We start from the raw sequence: 22,858 nt of genomic DNA on the forward strand, positions 1-22,858 counted from the left end.
GACATTTTCTACTTCATGGGTATTCTGAATGGTCTGCATATCTCAACAGCTGCTTTGTACACGTGTGTAAGTTTCTGTGTGGCAGCGTGGAATTTCTCAGTTACTAACAAGCATTTATTAACTTCCTGTTGTGCACATGTCATGGTGTTAAAGGAAAGTTGGAGAGATGTGGGAAGGCAAAGACCCAAAGGATACATTGTATAGATTGTAATTACTGTCCTATGACTAGTTGGGGAGATCAGACTGCATTTTTGAGAAATACTTACATGAGTGACAAGCATTCACTTGTGAGTGCTGACTTAGTCCTGATAATCAAGTCACAGAGGCCCAGACTTCCTGTGCAAAGGAAACTGAAGGAGGCCACACAGCTAATGAGGGAGTTAAGTCCAGACTGGTCTTATTTGTCCCAAGGGCTCAGACTTTCCTGAGACCTGTAGCTCAAATGGACCTGGAATTTGTTTTTTAATACACTTCTTTTTTTCTAGATTTATTTATTTTATGCATGTGAGTACACTGTAGCTCTCGGACACACCAGAAGAAGACATCAATTCCATTACAGATGGTTGTGAGCAGTCAGTGCTCTTAACTGCTGACATCTCTCCAGCCCCTTGACCTGGATTTTAACATGTAGTTGGGGTTGACATAAAAATTAACCTATTAAACTAACTATACATAAATTAAACAAGAAACAACAATAATAGAACAAGAAAGGGAAGAAATAAAAAAAAAAACCTTGGGGAAAAACACACACACACACACATACACACACACACACACACACACACACACACACACACACACGTGATACAAACTGTTAACACTCCATAGATCTGGATGGGTGTATTTTATTTGGGGATCAGTATATTAGCCTCTTGGTATTAAAGTATATACAAATACAGTTTTAAACTAAATATTTTATTTAGATGAGGCAGTGGGTGAACACGTGGCACTAACTCGAGGGCATGAATTGGATCCTAGCACTCAGAGGGACCTAGCAATGCTTTACATCATCCACTGAGCCATTACCTGCGGAGGGTGTGTGAAAGGACTTCTTGCCACCCCAGTTCTCTCCTCTTTCTCTCTCTGTTTGCACGTGTTCCTAGCTGCATTCTCCCACTTTATGTCCTCGGTTCCCACTTCTCTGACCCCAAGGCTCTGCTCCCATCTGTCTGCCTCTACCCTTTCCCCAGGCCCTCATATCGCTCCCTTTCCCCAATAAACTTCCTTTATACCAGATCCACTGCATGGATTTCTCCAGGAAATACCTTGGCATGAGCGTTCAGATACCCTGCTTCTCAGCAAACCTCTGCACATGCACACTCTATTTCATAACAACCTGTGTAAAAAGTGGGCATGGCCTCCTGGTACCCCAGTGCTGTGCTGGGCAGAGAATGGGGGTTTCTGACCTTTGCTGGTTAGTCTAGCCCCCAAACAGCAAGCTCTAGGCTCAGTGAGAGACTTGTCGAGGAGAGTGATGGGGAAGGTGGTAGGGTTATATGTATTATGGGCACATAAACATGACATGCAATTGGCTTTCTTGTAACTTTGGGCTCTGAATCAATGACTTAGGAAACATGAGAGTTATTTATTTTATGGTTATGAATATACTGAGTTGTCTTCAGACACATTAGATGAGGGCATTGTATCTCCCTACGGATGGATCTTCTGGGCTCCTCCAAGGGCTGGCTTCACTTCTCCAGCTCTGTCCTCTGTAGCACATCAACCTCAGGTTGATCCACCACACCTTTGAGGTTGCTCTTGGTGATCATCCCATGCTACTGGCATCTCTAATATACTGGGGTCTTCCGTTGCAACTAGGCTTCACCAATAGCCTCTCATAGGCTCCCTTCATGGTGCCAGCCTCAAATCCTTTGCATGACCTCTTCAATCCTGGATTGTCAACTACAACTGAGGCTGCACTTTCACCAATGGCCTTCCATGGCCTCTCACAGTGCCAAGCCTCGGCTGTTCTTCATGATGCCTTCAGGCCTTCGAAACCAGTACCAGCTGGGTGATTCTTACACGTTACCAAGTACAGCTGCAACATGAGGTACAACCTTGGCTATCTCTGGAACACAGTTTTTTGTGCTCTCAGAAAACACTTCCCAGAAGATTTCACCTCAGTAATGCTGATCTCTTCTTAATCATCACTAATTTCTTGGCTCCAGCTAACCAGACAGTTGTCCCTGTGGTCTCCTTCTTCTCCTGAATAGAAAGCCAGAGCCACATGGCAGAAGCTGCCAAGTTCTGCTGCTTGCAGGAGCTGGAACATGGCCCCCCGTGTTCTATTACATTATTACTAGATTCCTCTTTTCTAACTTCTTCACCGCCTAAGCTTGGCTGTTCTGGACCTTTCTCTGTTGATTGAACTTGAATTTAGAGATCTGTTTGTCAGTCTCCTGGGATTAAAAGTACCTACCACCACACCTGGATTTCTTTGACTCTTGGGATTAAAGATTTATACTAAGTTGCCTGGAGCTAATTTGGCTTGGTCGGGTCTTTCCCCAAGGTCCCTTAATTCAATTTGAAAATTTTGAATGCAGGATTTAGCTCCATTTCACTTCCTGGTGTCCCTTTAATACTCGAATCATATATTTTGTATCTTTCCTTTCTCAATTTGCTCCTTTTCATTAAAATGCTCCTCATAAGGGTGAGCTTTAATAACCACACAACAGAATCTTAAGAAATAATAAAGTAGAATTTGGATGGAGTACAAGACAGAATGAATCTTCAACATCTACAAATGTAATTTTCAATTGGAGTTAACAATAGCAGTTCGGTAGCTCCAGAACCAATGAGTTGATATCTTCCAATGTTTCCATTTCCTTTCTCTGTGACCCTGGGCAAGTTGTTTAACTTCTGGGAATACTCATTTATTCCATAGGCTGTTCGGTTGTAAATAACACACCCTGGCCGAGTGTGTGATTCAGGGGAGGTACTCAGTACCTATGAGACTTCCTGCTACTTTGAAGAGAACTTTGGGAAGATCCAATTGAACACATTTTTTTCTGACATTTTAATTAATTTATTGGGGGGTGCTACATAGGTCACCATACTTATACGCATGCAGGTCAGGGGACAACATGGTAGTTGGTGCTCTCCTAACACCATCTGGGTCCCAAAGCTAGAACTCAGGCCTCCAAGTTTGGTTGCAAATACCTTTACTTTCTGAGGCATCACCTTTTTGTTTGTTTGTTTGTTTGTTTTTTAGATTTATTTATTTTATGTATATGTGTATATTGTAGCTGTCTTCAGACACCAGAAGAGGACATTATATCTCATTACAGATGGTTGTGAGCCACCATGTGGTTGCTGGGATTTGAACTCAGGACCTCTGGAAGAGCAGTCGGTGCTCTTAACCGCTGAGCCATCTCTCCATTCCAAGGCATCTCCTTTTAAATGTTATTTGTTGTGTTTATTTTATTTTTCTAGCTAGGGTTTCTATGTGTAGCTTTGGCAATCCTAAAACTCTCCCTGTAGACCAGGCTGGCCTCAAATTCAGAGATCTTCCTGCATCTGCCTCAGGTGTTGGGATTAAAGGCCTGAAGGCCTGTGTTACCACTGCCTGCCCTGGTGAGTGTGTGTGTGTGTGTGTGTGTGTGTGTGTGTGTGTGTGTGTGTGATATAGAGGGGAGTTCAGGAACATACATGCCTGGTGCACATGTTTTCTGGCTAAGAGAATAGAGGGGCTGGAAAGATGGCTCAGCGGTTGAGAGCACTTGCTGATTTTCCAGAGGACCCTCGTTTGGTCCCCAGCACTCACACGGTAGCTCACACCATCTGTAACTCCAGTTCCAGAGACTCGGTGCTTTCTTCTTACCTGTGATGGTACTTAGTAGGCCTGTGGTATAAACACAGATATCCAAGCCAAAAAAAAAAAAAAAAAAAAAAAAAAAAAAAAAAAAACAACTCTCACATAAAATAAATTTTTAAAAAATTGAGAGAGAAAGATAACAGAAACTCTGGCCTTGGTGTATACCAATAATCAAGATGGGCTGGATCATTACCTAGACTACCTCTTGGAGGTGGACTCACTTTGAACCATGGTAAAGAGAGAGGTGGAATAACTGAAACTTTATAACTGCCATAATCTCACTCCTAGTGCAGTGGCCTACTGGGATACAGGCCCATACCTTCACTGCCATTTAGCTTGGATAGCTAAATCTCTGTTCTTTTTCAGTTATTCAGAAAATCCTAACTTTTCTTTTTCTTCTTTTCAACTCTTTTTCCTAACACTTTGGACACATCCCCGATCCATTCCCCTCATTTCTTTGTCTAAGCCGTCCTCACCATCTTGTCTGTCTTAGCTCCCTGTCTGTCTGCCGTGGGTCTGACCTCCATGCTAGCTGAAATAGCATGGCTTTCCTTCTTTCTTCCACTGTCCTGACATTTAAAGTTATCCTGTGCTGGGGCTTAAAAAATACTGTCCTTATATTTCTCTTTTAGTGCATTCCTAAATTCTTACATTAGTGAAACTAACAACTCCACTATGGGTTCTGGGGCCTGAACTAAGGTCAACAGGTTTATGTAGCAAGTGTTTTTGTCCCTGGAGCCACTTCAGCAACCCAGAGCTGACTTCTGAAGGAGTGACTGGTTGGAGCTGTTAATTTTCCGTTGTCAGTTCTCTCTCTCTCTCTCTCTCTCTCTCTCTCTGAGTGTATGTGTGTGTATGTGTGTGTGTGTGTGTGTGTGTATGTATGTGTGTGTGTGTGTGTGTATGTGTGTGTATGTGTGTGTGTGTGTATGTGTGTGTATGTGTGTGTATGTGTGTGTGTGTGTGTGTGTAGGCACACATGTACGTACATGCATATGGAGACTAGCAGACAAGCTTAAGTGTTCTTCCTCCTGGGTGACATCTACCTCATTTTTGAGATGAGTCTCTGACTGGGAGCCAGAGTCCACCGATTATCCCCAGGGCCAGCCTCTGTCTCTCCAACACTGGGATTACAAACTAGAACCACTTCACCTGGCTCTTCTCTGTGGTTTCTGAGGGCCAAACCCACGTTCTTAAACTGTTTCAGTTTCTTGCTGACCTCTTCCACTCACTCTGCCAAATAAACTGGTTCCATCTTAGACCTGTTGGAAGCACTCTATTCTCTCAAGCTGATTTTCTTGCCTCGCAGAAGCTGCTTATGAGATCGGCCCCTCCGGTAAAGCTTGGCCCTGCCCAGGGGCAGAGATAAACAGGCCCAGAATCCATTTTTCAGATTGCAACACGGTTGAGTCAGGCAGCGTTGGACAGCGGCTCCTCCCAGGCGCCCCTTGGCTGTTTCTGATAAGGAAGCTCATCGCTCATTCCAGAGCGCGGTCTTGTGAGTGCACAAGTATAAACAGACACTCCCAGGCCCTGGTGTTGCCTCCGAGTAAATTATTGACTTTGGAACGGCTGAAAGTTGGGGAAAGGGGGAAAGCAAAAGGAACAGATTCAATAGTAAGTTCAGTTTTCTCTAGCAAAGCCGCGGGAAAGTTTTAGAACTTACTGTTCGGCTCAGGGCAGACTCAGGAGTTCTTTGAAGCTATGGAAGCAGGAAGGAAGAAGGTTAGACGAGGGGAGGTGCACTCAGGAAAGAACAAATGGTAAAATACCCAGAGAGAAATGTGTGCCTACCTTTACCACAGACAGAGACAATGCGATGTTGTAGCATCCTCAAAAGCAAGTAAACAAAGCAGATTTCCCCAAAGCTAATGACCTCCTTCTGTAAATGTTGTACAAGGAGTGGGGGAAATGGGGTGCTAAGAGTGTAGTAACAGTTACATAAGACCAGTACCAGTGCCATAGTACCCCTGGTCATAGTATTTCCCATAGTACCCCTGGTCATATATTTCCCATAGTACCCCTGGTCATATATTTCCCATAGTACCCCTGGTCATATATTTCCCATAGTACCCCTGGTCATATATTTCCCACAGTACCCCTGGTCATATATTTCCCATAGTACCCTTGGTCATATATTTCCCATAGTACCCCTGGTCATAGTATTTCCCATAGTACCCCTGGTCATAGTATTTCCCATAGTACCCCTGGTCATAGTATTTCCCATAGTACCCCTGGTCATAGTATTTCCCATAGTACCCCTGGTCATCGCTATTTCCTACTCCCCTTTGGAAAGCAGTTTATAACTTCTAAGATTTATTTATTTTATGTATACGAGTATATTGTAGCTGTCTTCAGACACCAGAAGGGGTGTGTCATATCTTATTACAGATGGTTGTGAGCCACCATGTGGTTGCTGGGAATTGAACTCAGGAAGAGCAGACAGTGCTCTTAACCACTGAGCCATCTCTCCGGCCCAGATTATAACTTCTAAGACTTTCAAATTGATCTTTTCCATTGAACTCCATCAAGGTACTCAATCTGGGTAGGGCGTGGGAGCCCATACTTCACAGATGAGGAGATTTGAGGCTCAGGGAGGATATAAGTGGCTTACTGAGGCATAATGAACACCAGGGAACGGTACATTTGTCCTCAGTAACCAAGAGTTAAAGTAATTCCTAGGGCTGGAGAAATGGCTCTGCATTTAAGATCCAGTGCAGCTCTTGTAGAGGATTTAAATTTGGTTCCCAGCACCTACAAGTGGGCTCCCAATCCTGTACCGTATTCCAGAGAATAGGACTCCTCTCTTCCGGCCTCTCAGAGCACCAGGCACATAAAACACATGCATTCATGCAAACAGACACTCATACATATTAAACAAATAAATCTTAAAAAAGAAAAAAAAAAAAAACCTCCAAGCAGCATTATGATTCTTCTTTAGGATCTTTAGCCTTGAGTCTTTGCTAGGGCTGCTTGCAGGGCTAACCCTCCACTACGTGTGGAGGGAGCAGCCTCAGCACCCTCAGTGTGGTCTGCCAGTTTCCGTCATGAAGCTCCGCTCTGGTTATTTTGCCAAGTTCTTTGTTTATAGCGGTTCTATCAGTGAAGAGGGAAACACCACACGGAATTTTTAAGCCCCAACTCCAGGCCTTTCTTCCTCGAGTGTCCCTTCCTTGACCCCCTTTTTCTGTCTGTTCTGTACACATGCTGTGATTTTTAAGGTAATGACTATGGGTTCTCTAGGTGCCACTGTGAGTATGGTGGAGGGGCAGAGAGTACATACATGGTTTCTGCCTTTTTGGGCATAGGACTTTATAAATACATTTACCCGCAAGAGGTGATCAGATAGGTGTCCTGAAGTTGAGGTGTCTGTTGTAATCTTGAGGTCAGAGCTGGCCAGTATCAAAAACATCTGGCATGTTCGTTAAAGGCAGGGATATTCAGGCCTTACCCCAGGTCTCCTGAATCCGAATTCCCAGTGGCAGTTCCTGGACACTTGTGAGCTTAACAAGCTCCCCAGGTGATTCTGAAGTATTGGGACAAGCTTGAAAACCACTGTCTCAGCACAGGGTGAAAGTTAATCAGGCGAAGGAGGTCGGGGGAGCCACTTTAGAAGAGCTCGAAGCAGCAATAACACCCTGGGGAGTCTGGTGCAGACAGTGAGAAAGACAAATCTTGTTTTGTTTTTTTCTTCCTTCAATAAAGTGGTTAGATAAAGGTGGTTAGAAGTCTCTTCACACATGTCTGCTGACAGCTCTCTTCTAAGAGAAAGCAATGAATCTTCCTTTTTCTCCCCAGAACACAGAATGGAAATTTCCAGGGCCTGGTAGGGATGGGGAAGAGGAGTTATTACTTAAGGGGTGCATAGTTTTTGTTGGGATTGATGAAAAGCTTCAGGAAGTGAACACTACTCATAGTTGCGCAATATTTAATATTTTTTTGCTTTTGCTGTTGCATTGAATATTTAAATATGGTTAACACTGTACATTTTATATGCATGTTACAGCTAAAAAAAATAGCTGGCCATATTGAAGCCTATTGCTCCTGTCTCACGGCATTGGTCGTGTGAGTGTGTGTGTAATGTTTTTAAGGGGGACCCAGCTCACAGCATCTGACCTGACAAAGTCCAAGTGTGCATCCTAGGGAAGAGACAATGGGTAAAGCTGTTGAGAATACTGGCACTATTCTGCCTCTTTTACCTTGTTGGCTCCTTAGGTTCACAGTCACATTTGAGTCTTGTAGATCAGGATCCCTCAAACTTCATTGTTCAGGAAACCACTGTTCAACTGCATATGTTGAGTAGGCCTATGGCCTTTCTGGAGGCATTCCTTACTAGTTCTCAAATGATGTGACACTCTGGTCTATTCTGGGAGGACTGTATTAACTTCATCTTCATTCACACTGCATCCTCAGAGTCACAAACACACGATTGATATAGGATTTTGGAGGGCAGGGTGCTTCTATCCATCACACCTTTGTGATTTTAAGATTACCTCAACTTACCTCAAATTCTGTAGAATGAGGATGTCAGTACCAATGATCTATCTGTTCTTTGCTGTTCTTACAGGGTAAGGCCTGTTCTATTGCAGCCCTGGAATTATTGGCCTTGTTTGTATAGAGGGTAAATCAACCCTGCTTTGCAAGCTCCCGGGAAGCCTTACTATAGTCTATGATCTCTGCAAACAAATTCCATCTGAAGAGGAGCAGGGTGCAGAGAACATGCTGGTGTGGGAATTTCCAGATCTGGACGCCAGTCTGAGTAATTGCCACTTTGGCCTTCTCCATATCCAAACAGCCTTTGTAACACTGTGTGAGCGGGTGGCTCATAAAGCACATGAATGTAATCATACTGCCATTATTTACTACCATCGTTTATGTTGATCGTAACGACACTGGCAGTTGAGCGCTGAATGTGTAGGGAGGTTGGGGGAGGGGGCGGAGGGCTGCAGGATGGCTGGAGAAAGAGGAACTACATCTCCCAGAACTCCCCTGATAAGCTTACATCGCGTCGACGATGCTCCTCCCATCCCACCGGCGCCCCGCCTCTCAGATGACGTCACAGAGGTGACATCACGGCGTCTAGAGCGAGGCTAGGGTAGAGAGGCCGACCGAGCTGGAGTCGTCGGCTTGTGGAGGAAGCAGCTGGGAGCTGGCGAGAGCGTGAGCGGGCGGGCAGGCGAACGAGCGAGCGCAGGCGGGAGGGAGCGGCGCACGGCGCGGAGCAGCGGCAGCCCGGGCCGCGGCGGAGCCTCAGCCGAGGGCAGCCCGAGAGGGCGCCTGGGTCCCCGCCCCCACTCGGCGGGGCAGTGCCCGGTGTTCCCCCGTGCGGGGGGCGGCGGCGGCGGCTGAGCGGACCCCACCGGACCGCGCGGGTGTTGCCACCTCGGCCGAGGAGCCGGCGAGGCCGCGGGGCCCTGCGAGCTGGGCCCGGGGCCCGTGACAGACGGGCCAAGGAGGAGAGAGAGGCGGCGGCGGCGCAGGCGACGGAGAGGCAGCGGCGACACCATGTCATCCCCCAGTCCCGGCAAGAGGCGGATGGACACGGACGTAGTCAAGCTGTATCCTTCATGGAGGGGAATTCGGACTGCGTGTAGGGCGGGTGGGGGTGCCCAGGCGAGGGCTCCGGGGCACTCCAGGCCACTGACCGCGCCTCCCCTCCCTTTCCCGGTGCGTACGGCGGCCCCTTGGCACCTCCCCGGAGCCGAGGGCTTTTTCTAGTCTCCCTTTATCTGCAGCCCCCCGAGACGTGCGTTGTTCTTCGCCCTCCCTGCATCCCCCCCCCAGCCCCTGACTTTCCCTCTACGACGTTTGGATTCCTAAGATGGCCCTTTCATAGGGGTGTGTTGGGGGTATAACTAGCCACCTCCTTCGTCACCGGGAGCTCATCTTCAGGGTCTTTGCTTCCTGTTTGCTAGCGTTGGGTTTATGGGCTCATTACAGAAATTCCTGAGAGGAAAGCCTCCCCCCCCTTCTCTCTTTTGAGGTGTCCCGGTTCCTTCCACTCACAGTGCTGCTTAAACTGGGGTAACTCAAGCGACCTTCTTTATCCCTAATTCCTTTCTATATTAGGAAGAGAGTAGTCTGTCCAGGGCCCCCTCTTGTAATAAAGAGCTCCGTGTGTTTTAAATCAGACACTCCTGTTAAGCCTTCTGGTCTGGAGAACCTTCCCGTTTTTCTTTCTACTGACAAAGCTTACCCCACTCATAGTGCATGCAGTGAGAACCCCCAGGCCCTCTTAGCAGGCACCCTCCATATTGTGGATCTGACAGCTGGGAGGAAGGAGAGAAAGGAGCTCCCGAACGAAATAGCCACTTGATCAAAACTCTCTCTGTGAGGGTACAGTTCTTGGGGACTGTTTGCCCTGATCTGGGCCAAGTGACACCTTTTATTTTCTACCCCTTCCCCCAACTTTATGTACACCCGAGGTTGCAGTGGTAGAGCTGTAACTGATAAGAGTCCTTCAGGCAGTGGTTTTGGTTGGAATCCAGGCTGAGTTTTTTTCATGACCAATAGAGAAATTCACGAAGGTTCCTAAGACAAACCGAGTATTTAAAAATGTTTTTTTTTTTTGAGGGTGGGGGCGAGAGCCCAATGTTCTAAATAGCTAATCCCCAGGGTGGGGGGGGGCGGTAGTGTGTGAAAGGCTGTTAACAAGTCCTGTCTCCTGTTTCTCTTTTCTGCCTTGCCCCCATCCCCCAACCATTTCCCCCTGTTGCAGGATTTTGTTTATATAACTCAAGTTGTTTGTCTAGATTCTTCAGGTGAATTCCTTCTTTATTGCTGTTTTTGATTTTTTTTCCCCCTAAATATCAGTGGTTGTCAAAAACTCAGTTACAGAATTTGCTGAAGTTTTAAAAAAGTAGTTTTTGCATAGGATTTTAACTTGGGGGTTGGGAGGAAAGTTGCCTAGGCAAGAGTATTTTTTGTTTTAAATTTTTTTTTTTTGACTAATCCATCTTCTCAGGAATAAGAATGTTTTTCTCCTTGCCCAGGGGAGATCTGGCTAGAAATTAAGAATAGTTCTGGTTAAATTCGCAAGTTTTAGGTTTTGGAATCTAGAATTTGGGGGAAGGGCAGTCAGAAGGACCTGAGAGCCACCAGTAAGAAAGGGTAATATGCTAGATACACACCTAGGTACATGTGAAAGCAACTCTTTATGGGCCGTTTGTGACTGTGATTGTTCTGTAAAGTGAACGTATGATACCATGAATGCTGACTCTTACCGAGGGAAACTTGTAACCAGGGCTCTGTGTATGTTTTACACAAAGCAGTTGGGGGGGTATTTTTGTTTAGATACTAGGAAATGACATGGTGCTAGACTTGGAGTTATTTTTGTCTTGAATTGAGAGTTACCATCACACCTAATGCAAATATCACCCTAATGTATAATTGGGGTGGAGTGGGGGAGAGGATTCCAGCTGTTTTTGATGGGTGTCAGATCATCAGATTACCATACATAGATTTCTGTAAGATTGAGGATAGAGTGAGGCCTAATTTGACCTGAAGCCTTCTCCACACAGCGCCTTTTGTTCACGTAGTAGTTGTGGCATCTAGAATGATTACCGCATTTAGGATTCCGGGTGAGGGGGGCGGCTAGGGAGAGGGAAACAAAGAACAGCAGGGTGTCTCTTTCCCCCTCTCCCTAAGTGGCTTATTTCATAGCTTATTTTTAGTAGAAGATGAAGAAAGGCTAAGATACATTGGCTTCTTCTGTTCTTTCTCCACCTCTCTTGCTGACAAAAGAAAACAGGGCTCTTTAAAATCACAGATTTCTGAGATAACAGTTTGGATTTGAAAGGCTATCTCTGCTTCAAGTTTATTTTCTGGTTTGGGAGTTAAATTTTTTTTTTCGGATTTTCTTTTGTGTGTTTGTGTGTATTGTGGAGGTGAGAGATTTTATGGCCTCCTTTCTCAGTTGAATTCACAACAGTAGGCCCAAGTGGAGTTTACAATTTTTGGGTAAGGTATATACTTAGTGAAAATTTTAAGAGTGAATTCCCCAGTCTGTTGCTAAGATGGATACAATTGCCTGTCAGTGCTGAGGGTTAAAAATGAAAGATGGTGGGAAGGAAGTGGAAAGAAAAGGTCTGAAGGAATGTCTGGCACTTGTCGTCGTCCCTCCATGATCCCTTTGGTAGGGGCTGATAGCCAGTTTCATCGATGTCTCCTGTTCCAGTCCATTTGTGGCTGTCTTCTGGGCATAATTATACTACAAGGGTTTCAGCCTGGCAGCAACCTATATAGTAGGAAAGTAGCGGGTGGGGGTAGGGAGAGAAGAGGGTGTGCTACTAATTGGTCACGGCTTTCTAGCACCTTGCTAGACATGGTCTCCTTCAGAGCCAGTGATATTTCTTTTGTGATGGGTTGGTAGGCTAGCTGACTCCCAAGTTATTCAGGGAGTGAGTGTTTTGCACCAATGCACTTAATCTGCTGGGCGATTATGCTCTGAAACTCTGACTCATTCATTGTTTCTCTTCTGATCCTCAGCTGAGGATTGTGCAAACCTCCACGGGAGCCTAGAAACTGATTTACATGACTTTTGGGTGCTGTGGAATAAAAACCTCTTGTCTTTAGCCTGGGTCCTGTAAAGTGGTCTTGGATAGTGCAGCCATTGCCAGCCTCGGGAGCAACACAGGACCAGCAACTTTTGAGGTTTCCATCGGCAACCACTGATTATTTAGATTGTCTGAGAACTGGGACTCTGGTGACCTTAACCGTGATTTGCCCTAAAGGAATATCGGTTGAAATTCTCCCTGGTGGAGGAACAAACAGCTCAGGTTACGTGGGTTTCCTTGTTGGTGGGGGTTACTGTCTGGCCCTGTTGCACAGCTCTGGTGAGCCTTTTATCTGTGAACCAGTGCCCCTGCTGAAGGCTAGAGCTGCTTGTTTTGGAAAAGCGAATGCAGGCAAAAGGCCGCAGGCACAGCTCCTCGCAGCTCATTGGCTGCTCTGTTACTACCCGGAAAAGGAGAAGGGGTGGAGCTATGAAACAGCTGATGGGAGTGTGTGACAAGAGTGTGTTTACATACAAAAGAGGTGGGGGTTGGGGAGGCCTGGAGCCACTGACAGAGCCAAGGGTATTTTCAAGGGGTAAAAAAGGAAAACCTGTATTCAGATTCAAGAAATGTTCAGAACATTAAACTAGAAAACTGAATCTGATCATTATGGGGACTTGGCACACCCTTCTTTTGCTGTAATAATTTGAACATTTTAGAATACTAAGACTTTTCAAAGATTGTCTTTTCCAGAAGGATCTCAATAACAAAACAGGATATTCCGTTTTTAAATTTCCTTAAGAGACTTACAACTGGGGAAAAAGGAGTGGTGGGAATGGACCTCCGGCTCTGAGTTTGCTAGAATTTAAAGAAAGGCTGGTGGCTCCTGTAGGGCTTCAGACATTTTCTGGAACAAGTTCAAACCTCTAAATATTTGTGTGCCCTCTTTGTGTCAGACAGTGTGTGTGTCTGGAAGAGTTAGTGAGACACTGGCCGACATAGTGCTTATGGATTTAGTGCTTAAATTGTTTCTTCAAACCAGGAGGGACAGCATGTCAGAATAGTATTATGTTACACTTTGCTTTTTGAATACTTCATATTTTCAAAATTGATCCCTTCCCCCCCTTTGCCAGATGTGGTGTCTTACACCTTAATCCCAGTAATTGGGAGGCAAAAGCAGGTGGATCTCATGGCCAGGGCTACATAGAGGCCCTGTCTCAAACAACAACAAAACCTGATTTATTTTACATGAAAAGTTAAGGAACCTTATGCGATGACAATGTATGGACATCTGAATGTCTCTGTTTTAAACCTCAAAACAGAAGCATCGAAACATAAGGGGACTAACTTCTTTAACTTTGGAGTTGTTGCTGTTAATCAGCAGTTATTCCGTCCCCAGGTTACTCATTGTTTAATTTCTGTTCAAAGTGTAGACAGAATTTTAACCAGCCCCAGTGTCCACTGGAACCTGTGGTTGGCCCCTCATTTCCTGTGGCTTCTCTCTTGAGTTGATGAGATGAAAGAATAATTTTATGGTCTCAAGACTGAAAGTTGAGGACTTAGCAACTCCAGTGTTTGAGTTTGTTTTCCCTGCATAGATTTTGGTGACAGGGGAATTATTATAGCACTTTGGTAAACCAGGAACCTCTGAGTTTTCGGTGAAGTTGTAAAATACAAACAGGGTTACAAATTCAGCTGATATGAGGGGAAAGTCTTGTGTGTGTGTGTGTGTGTGTGTGTGTGTGTGAAGGTAAGAGACCCCTTCTCTGTGGGCATGCATTAAGGATGACCTGGTTTGTTGGTGTGGGTAGTGCTGTGACTTCCCGCACCCTGCCTGGTGTTACGCATATATGCAGTTGGGGTCTGTTTTATTTAGTGTTAGCAGATTTATGGTTCAAAAGAACCATTGGATTTTTTTAGACATGCAATTCAGATCCCGTAATCCTTACAATGCAGTAGCTTTTTACCCAGAGAATCTGCGTTTTAATGAAACACTTTAATGAAAAACATAGTTGGTTTGAAAGTGTTAGAATAAAGTAATTGGAGAAAATACAGGTTACAAAAAGGGAGAGAAAGCAGCTACTCATAATCTAATCCTTTAAATAATAGTTTTCAAATTTGACTGTGATCTTAATTACTTGGAGGGTTTGTTAAAACTGGTTCTGGATCCCACCTGTGGACTTCCAGCTTGAGGAGGTCTAGAGCCGGGTCTGGGAATGAGACTGTCCTGTAGAAATCATCCTCAAACTCTAGCTGTTGCTGGTTCTTCTGTGACATGTATTCTCTACAGGATTTGTTTCCAACATCTTGGCCATATTATATGTATCTGCTCTGGAACTGCTTTATTCCGGTTAAAAATATGAAAATAGGACTCAACAGTTACTCGCACTGAGTTCAATTCCCAGCAACCACATGGCTACTCACAACCATCTGTAATGGGACAAAGCCCTTTTCTGGTGTGTCTGAAGACTATGTGTGTGTGTATGTGAGTGTGATCTAGGGACAGAAATTAGACCAAAGGCTGAGAAGAGGAAAGAACTATAAATTGATAAAAGAAATTTGGGACACGTAGGCAATGGAAGCGAGAGGATCAGGAGTTCAAGACTAACCTGACCTATGTGAAATCCTGTGTCAAACAGTTGAGGGAAGCTGAATATGCTTGGCAGTGTAGCAGCTTCATGGGTCTTATGTAAGACAGCACTGAAACTTACCACCTATAACCCTTTAAAGAGGAGATCCTCAGGAGATAGAGGCAGCAGGATCTCCACTGAAGAGACCATCCTGAACTGCACAGCAAGACTTGTGTTAAAAGACCAGGGGCTATAGAGATGGCTCAGTGATTAAAAGCACTGGCTGCTTTTGCAGAGGTGTGGGGTCTATTCCAAGTACCCACATGGTGGTTCACAGTCACCCATAACTCCCGTTCCAGGGAATCTAAAGTCTTGTTGATTTCAGTGGGGGGCGGAGGAGTAAGCATGTATGTAGTGCACACACATGCATGTAGATTTACATAAAGTTTCCCCCCCCCCAAATGGTGGAAAACTCCCCAAAGCTGTCTTTTGACCTACACACACAAATAAACTTGGGAGTGCAGGGGTTGTGTCTCACTGTTTAGCCCTGGCTGCCTTAGACTCTCTTGAGAATAGGCTGGCCTCAAATTAAGAGATCCACTAAGTGCTGAGATTAAAGGTGTGCACCCTACACCTCAGTGTCTCATGTAGCCCTGGCAGTTCTGGAACACACTCTGTAGACCAGGATAGCCTTGAGACATGAGAGCTTCTGCCTCAAGTGCTGGATTAAAGTTGTCTGTCACTAAGCCCAGCTGAAAAGTAGTTTTTGAAACTCAATGGCATAAATCACTTCTCAGCATCTGAGTTGAGGCTAGCCTGATTTAAAGTTTTGGCTATCTAGAGCTACATAGTGGGCTCCTGTGACAAACCAGCAACTATGGGTGAGGTTATATATACTACTCAGTATCTACTCCCCCTTTTAGATGCCTATGGTGTTTGTAGATCATGGGAGCATGTTTGTGTTTGCACGTGTACACTCGTGCTTGTGCACTGGTCAAGTCAGTCTACCTACCACTCTACAGCCTTGAAACATTGGGCTGGAGAGATGGCTCAGTGGTTAAGAGCACTGACTGCTCTTCCAGAGGTCCTGAGTTCAAATCCCAGCAACCACATGGTGGCTCACAACCATCTAGAATGAGATGATGCCCTCTTTCTGGTGTGTCTGAGGACAGCTATAGTGTACTCATATATAATAAATAAATCTTAAAAGAAAAAAAAGAAACTATTATTATTTGAGGCTAGCCTCAAATTTCTGAGATCCACCTGCCTTGGTGCCTGGAATTCTGGGATTACAACTGTGTCGCTACCCCAGCTATTTCCAGTCTATATAGTATCATATAGTATGTTAGCTTCCCTGCTATATATTATGTGGAACCATATATTATGTGTCCCGGAGCTGCCCTATAAATTACAGGAACACTCCTTTCTGTCAGACCTGTCAATCAGGGATGTAGCTCAGAATTTAGGGGCTAAGGCTATGACCCCAAACATTTTTCTATGTCAGCTTATAAAGGCAAACCCCACAAAAATTACAATGAGCTCATATGAAGACAGTGTGGTGGGGCCGTAGGGTGAGCCCTTTTTTCCCCACGTTTAACAGTTTAAGCTGACCCTATTGTGCTTGGTCCTAAGTGAAGGCTGCAGCTGGGTTATTTTCCAAGGAGAGCTTTTCCCTTGATAACAATATGATAACAAACCCAGGCATAGCATGGTGTGTGGTCACTGACCTTTAATTTGATGGTGACACTTATAGCTGTGGAATTTAAGATGAACAAAATCATCACATAGAGAACATAGGGTATGTGACCAGCATCACCCTGTTCTGAGTTGTTTTCTGTGTCATTGACTGGCAGGCAGATTATAGCAACAATATCAAATAGCTGGTGGGCACGGAACAAAGTGGCTACAGCTATGCTGCAGGGTGGAGTGGGGAGACCTTAAGGGTACATGTGTCCTGTTTATGTGCGTTTCTTCACTGGTCTTAATAGTGAAGTTTACTGTATAGTCTTAGGTCTCTGAGTGATAATCTGTTTGGATGTGTTGTAACTTTTTGTGTCTTTACATGTGTGTACAGAATGAGCCATTGGGCTCAGGGTCTTGTGCACGCTAGCCAGGGTTTGAAACACTACTTGTCCCCAGACCTTTTTGTTTTTTAAATGTTTAGATACTTTAAAAAAATTTTTGTTTTCTTGTGTGTAGGTCACATTTACCATTACATTCACACATACAGAGGATGATTTGTGAGAATCGCTCTTTGTCTTTCTATCATGTGGTAGGAATTGAACTGAGATGGTCAATCTTTGTGGCAGGTGCCTTTACCTGTCAAGCTGTCTTGAAAGCCTGTTTGATTTTAAATTTCGAGACAGTCTCACTGTCTGTCTGGTTTTGAACCTTCTCTGTAGCCTAAGCAGGGCTTGACCTTAAAAGATCTTTCCCCCTCAGCTTATCGATATGGTCTTGCAGATAAGTCCTGTAAGCCTGGTGAGATGTACATCCTGATCCTTAGTATGCTTGGCTTAGGTATGGTTTCAGGTGGTTGTGAACATTTGTATGGATGTGTGCTTTTTTTGACCTAGGAAATAACCTGCACCGTGTGGTAGGTGCTTCAACCTTTCTGGTTCTGGGATCAGAGTTTGCGCCACTTTGCAAGGGTTTATGTTTTACTTTTTAGGAGATAATTCAAATATAATTTTCACTAATGATTTCTCTTTCATACACAGGTAAAACTCTGGTGTTAAACCTTTGTTTCAATTGTATTTTACATGACTCACATTAAATTACAACCCGCACCCCAAGTCCTGATTACTAGTCCTACCGTGTCAAAGCCCATGTTAAAGCAACTCTCTCCCAATTGAAATTAGTGCTAAGCAGATGGCTCAGAGTAAAGTATGTGAGAATCAGCATTCTGGTCCTTAGAACCAATTAAAAGCTGGTGCAGTATTCCGAGTGTATAATCCCTGTGCCCCTGTGACAGGATGGGAAGTGAGGACAAGAGTCCTGGAGGCCTGTGGGATAAGCAGCACACTGTGTGCACTCGCACACACACCCTGCTCATGCTTACATAAAGATGACAAAAATTAATGAGTTACAATTTCTTTATGAAGTATTTTATTTGTGGCCCAATAGGAAATGCTGTCATAACTTCTGCTGACAGTGTCTTTACAAAGGTCAGCATACTTTTGTTGATGACACTTGTGTTTGCAAAGTATTGATAATATTTAAAGTTACATTCCCTTAGCATCTCCATGAAGTTTATAATAATTTGCTAGTATTTGCATGAAACTCTGAGACCTGATCTGTGACATTAATTTTCCCTTGGACAAAATTCAGGTAAATCAGCTAACAACAGTTCATAACAGAGTCAAGGTTAGAAGAGTTAGGGTATCCTTAATCGATTCAGAACCTCAGAAGGTGGTTGTTTGTTGTTTGTATTATTTTTGTTTTTCGAGACAAGTATTTCTCTGTGTGCTGGAACTGTCTTCAGATAAGGCTGACCTTGAATTTAGAGTCTCACCTGCTGGGATTAAACGCCTGTGCCACCACTGGCCAGCTAAAGGTTTGGTTTTGTTTGTGAGAGAATGTTTCTAATGGAATCTACTACTTGTATACTAAAAATTAGTAAAATGCTTTTTTTGGGGGGGTGGGTATTGTGGTGTACTTTGTAATCCTAGCACTTAAACCCAAGGCAGGAGGGATGGGAATTTGAGGCCATCCTGGGCTGTTCATAGGAAGATTCTGTAAGAGTAGACACTGACTTAACATCACTACTTTGTGATGTTACTGATACTTTTTTTCTGGTAAATTATCAACAGTTGTGTTTATGTGTGTTTTTTTACACGTGTGTTGCTCAACAAATTAATAGCTTATTAATGTCAGCTGGATCTCAGTCTGGATAACAAAAGGACAACTTGATTTTAAGGCTGTTTTTATCTGTTTTTTTTTTTTTAGGAGACAAGATTTTTCTGTGTAGCCCTGGCTGTCCTGAAACTTGCTCTGTAGACCAAACTCCCAGAGACCCACCTGCCTCTGCCTCCCGAGTGCTGGGGTTAAAGACAGGCAGAATCACCACCCGGCTGGTTTTTAGCCTTATTATAGGTTGGAGTCAGGGATGGTATATTGTGTGAGTAGCTTTGTTTCCTCATTCAGGGTGGTCCCTGGAGCACTAGAAAGGTTTGACTCAAGTGCAGTGTGAAAACCTTTGCAGACAGAGTCCTGTTCATATTTTTGTGAGACTTGTGGTGCTTTCAGAGTTTAAGGGAACAGCAGATTTGAAGAATTGCCTGTATTTGAGACAGGATCTTATATAGTACTGGTACCTGCCTCTACCTCCCAAGTGCTGATGCATTGTCTTATGTGTATGGGCAGGTTCTTGAGTCAAACCATATACTCGAGAAACATGGCTGTTTGTAAGCTGGTTCTTACTGTAATTTATAAGCCCAGCAGAACCCAAAATCTCAGGAGCCACGTGGGGAAAGCTTCACAGAGTAATATGCTTGTAGAAGATGTTGATCCTTTTGCTCACCCTAGTTTGTAGGGTGCTAGGTGGGCAGTTGAGTAAATGGTTCTCTTCAGACCTATGTTGATGAGAAGTCTGGAGTAGTCCCAAATCAGGATGAGGGAGGGCTGTGCCTTGTCACTCTGAGGAAGACAGGCTGGTGCCACTGGAAGGAACACCACTGCAGCATAGACTGTCACTGGTTTGGAAATGGAATAGTTTTTTGTCACCTGGTTTCTAATTTGTAAATCATTTTTAGAGTTGTATAAATGGAAATAGGAGGTACCCCCGACATAACGAACTCTCCTCTTTCAGTATCAAAATGCCTTAAAAAAAAACAAAACAAAACAAAACAAAAAAAACTGGAGGCTGGAGAGATGGCTCAGCAGTTAGGAGCACTGGCTGCTCTTCCAGAGGTCCTGCGTTCAAATCCCAGCAATCACATGGTGACTCACAACCATCTGTAATGGGATCTGATGCCCTCTTCTGGTGTCTGAAGACAGCTACAATATACATAAAATAAATCTTAAAAAAAAACAAACTGTGCACACACAGTGTGCATGTACACACAATGGCCTGGGTGCACATGTAAGGTCAGAGGACAACTTTGTGAAGTTGATTCTCCCCATTCGCCTTTAGGGATTCTAGGGATGGAACTCAGGTTGTCAGGCTTACGTGGTGTCTGTTAACTAGTCAGCCATCTTGCTGGTACAGAAAATGTCTTGACTGTGTGTTTTTAGTATGTATGCTTTTCAAGTTTTCCTGGGTTGTAAAACTGTAGTTGTGGTACTTTGAATAGAAACTAGATCTTGAGTGACTTACTCCTGCTCCCTCAGAGCAGCTGGGCTGACACTGCACTCGTCAGAATTCAGTTAGATTGACATGGTGTTGCATGTCTTTAATCCCAGGGTATGGGAGATACAGGCAGATGGATCTCTGAGTTCCAGGCCTGCCAGGGCTACAGCCAACCAACCAAACACAAAAACAGCGGGGCTTGGTTGGGCTTTAATTCCAGCACTTAGGAGGCAAAGCTAGAATCTCAATGAGTTCATGGCCAGCCTGGTCTACATAAGTTCCAGGACAGCCAGGGCTACATAGAGAGACCCTGCCTCAATAAGTAAGTTTTGTCTAAATGGTGCCAATATAGTTTTGATTTTATGATTTTTGTTAGTACATTGACTTTAGTATAGATATTTTATAAAAGATTAGTTAATTTTAAAAACTTAAAATTTAGGTGTTTTGATAAGCCTTTTCCCCTCACTGATACTGTTAGGTTTGTGCCCATAAGAGAACAGCAGTTGTGATATGGCCTTATGCTGCTGAATGTTTAGGGTCCTTTGGCCAGTGTTTTAGAAATTATATAAGTATGTAAGTGGTTTTGCTTGCTGGTGTGTACGTACAACAGGTGCATGGAGGTCAGAAGAGGGCACTGGATCTCCTAGAACTGGAGTTACAGATAGTTGTGAGCCTCTGTGTGGGTGCTGGGAACTGAACCCAGATCCTCTTAGGAGCCATTTCTTCAGGGTCTGTACTTCCCCCTCCCCATTTTGGATTCTAGATCTACAAATAAATTAGTCTTCTTGGTAACAGCTTGGAAAATCAAAATTTGCAAGGGAAGAAATTAAATTTGGGTTTTATTATTTTTTCATTAATAAATGGTCATTTTTTGCATGGGCTTATATTTAAATAGCCTTAAGTTTGTTCTCTCAACTGTGAATTGGTAATTAGTCCGATCATTAATCCAAAGTAGAATTCACTCAGAAATAATTCCCTATGCAGACTTTGGATACACTATATTATAAATTTATATTTAAGTGGATGAAGAGGAAAGTGTGTCATTTTATAACAAGAGTTTTAGCTTTAAATTGGTGATAGTATTGTGTTGTGCCCCCCAGTTTCCCTGTGTATCCCTGGATGTCTTGGAACTCACTTTGTAGACCAGGCTGGCCTCAAGTTCAGTGATGTGCTTGAGCGCTCAGGTCACGTGGCAGCAAGCACCTGTGTCTGCTGAGCCATCTTGCTAACCCACTCAGCTTAGTTTCCTGGAGTTGAGAAGTAACTCGGTTCATTTTACTTTATTAAGCTTGTCAATGGCATATCAAACGTGAATGTTTACTAATTATTTATTAGTTTATAACTTTGGCATGTATCTTCTGAAGCAGAGAAACAGCAGGTAAACCTTCATTCACCTTAGCTACATCAAAGTCCATGCAATGGAACTTAGCACCTTAATTTTAGTGTGTACTGTTTAGAGAGTTTTGAGAGTCGAGGCTGCAGCCCATGCTGGCCTGGAACTGTGTGGCTCACACTAGCTTATAACTCTTGCTTCCGTCATCTGAGTGCTTGGCTTACAAATGTGAGCTACTCAGGCTGCTGCTGCTGCTGTTGTTTTTTTTTTTTTTAAGATTTATTTATTTTATGTGAGTACACCATTGCTGTCCCCAGACACACCAGAAGAGGGCGTCAGATCCCATTACAGTTGTGAGCCACCAGGTGGTGGCTGGGAATTGAACTCAGGACCTCTGGAAGAGCAGTCAGTGCTTTTAACCACTGAGCCATCTCTCCAGCCCTGTTTATTCTTATTCTTTACCATTTTGAGATAGGATCTCACTTTAGCGTATGCTGGCTGGCCTTGACTTAGCCATTCTCTCTCCAGCCTTTCAGAGTGCTGGAATTGGTGGGCTCAAGTCCAGCTGTATTGTTACTCCTTAGAGGGTTTATTTTTTATAGTTTGGAATTCAGAAACTGAAAACCTGTTTTTTTAGTTCTTTATGAAGAAGGTGTTGATGTCTAATGCCCAGTACCAGGCTGAGCAGGGCGACTGTAGTTGAGTGGCGGAGCACTTGCCTGGCATTCTCAGTTCCAGTTTTAGCATCACAGACAAAACCAGATACCTGCTTGTGCTTATTCTTTCTCCTCATTTCCCTTCCCTGTGCCAGGACCCAAGCCCAGGGCCTTGGTCGTAGCAAGTGTCCTCCACAGCCTCACCCTGTCCTTCCTCTCCATGATTTTAGTGGCCTGGTGTGATATGCTGACTTTTTGGAACCAGTTTATGTTGTTCTAAAGGCACAACTGCTGTTCTGTTTGCTTAATGGGAAGTAGAATTAAAAATTCTTTTTTTTTTTTTTGAAAGGGAGACTAGTGTGTGACTTGTATGATTTAAAATAGGGGACTGTTTTGTAGCTGAGGAAATTCGATAAAATGCAATGCTTTTACTCTGCCAGTTTGGCTATTTATTTTTTCAGTGTAATTAATTTTTTTTTTTGTCAGCTCTGATGAAGTTCTGATGACATCTGGTTATAGTCAGTTTCAGTTAATTATGCTCATGTAGTTAAGCATGTCTGTATACTCAGGGAAACCTGGACTCTATACAAGCATAATGCACACTGATCCTTTCTGCAAGTAAGAGTAAGAGTTTTTTTGAGTAGAAATTAATTATATCCTCAAGGAGATGCTGTTTTGGCCTCAGGAACAGCTTAAGGAA

General features: G+C 44.0%; 1 protein-coding gene across 1 annotated transcript in view; it reads left to right on the forward strand.

Moving 5' to 3' along the window:
- Window positions 1–8,923: 8,923 nt before the first annotated feature.
- The window catches only part of UBE2H (ubiquitin conjugating enzyme E2 H), a 68,606-nt gene continuing 54,671 nt past the window's right edge, over window positions 8,924–22,858 (forward strand). The window contains exon 1 of the mRNA XM_080932048.1: window positions 8,924–9,372. Within this exon, the coding sequence (XP_080788174.1) occupies window positions 9,320–9,372 (53 nt within the window). The 5' untranslated portion in view covers window positions 8,924–9,319. The remainder of the gene's footprint in view (window positions 9,373–22,858) is intronic.

The sequence above is a fragment of the Micromys minutus genome (assembly GCF_963924665.1).
Source record: "Micromys minutus genome assembly, chromosome: 18".
NCBI classification, from domain to species: Eukaryota; Metazoa; Chordata; class Mammalia; order Rodentia; family Muridae; genus Micromys; species Micromys minutus.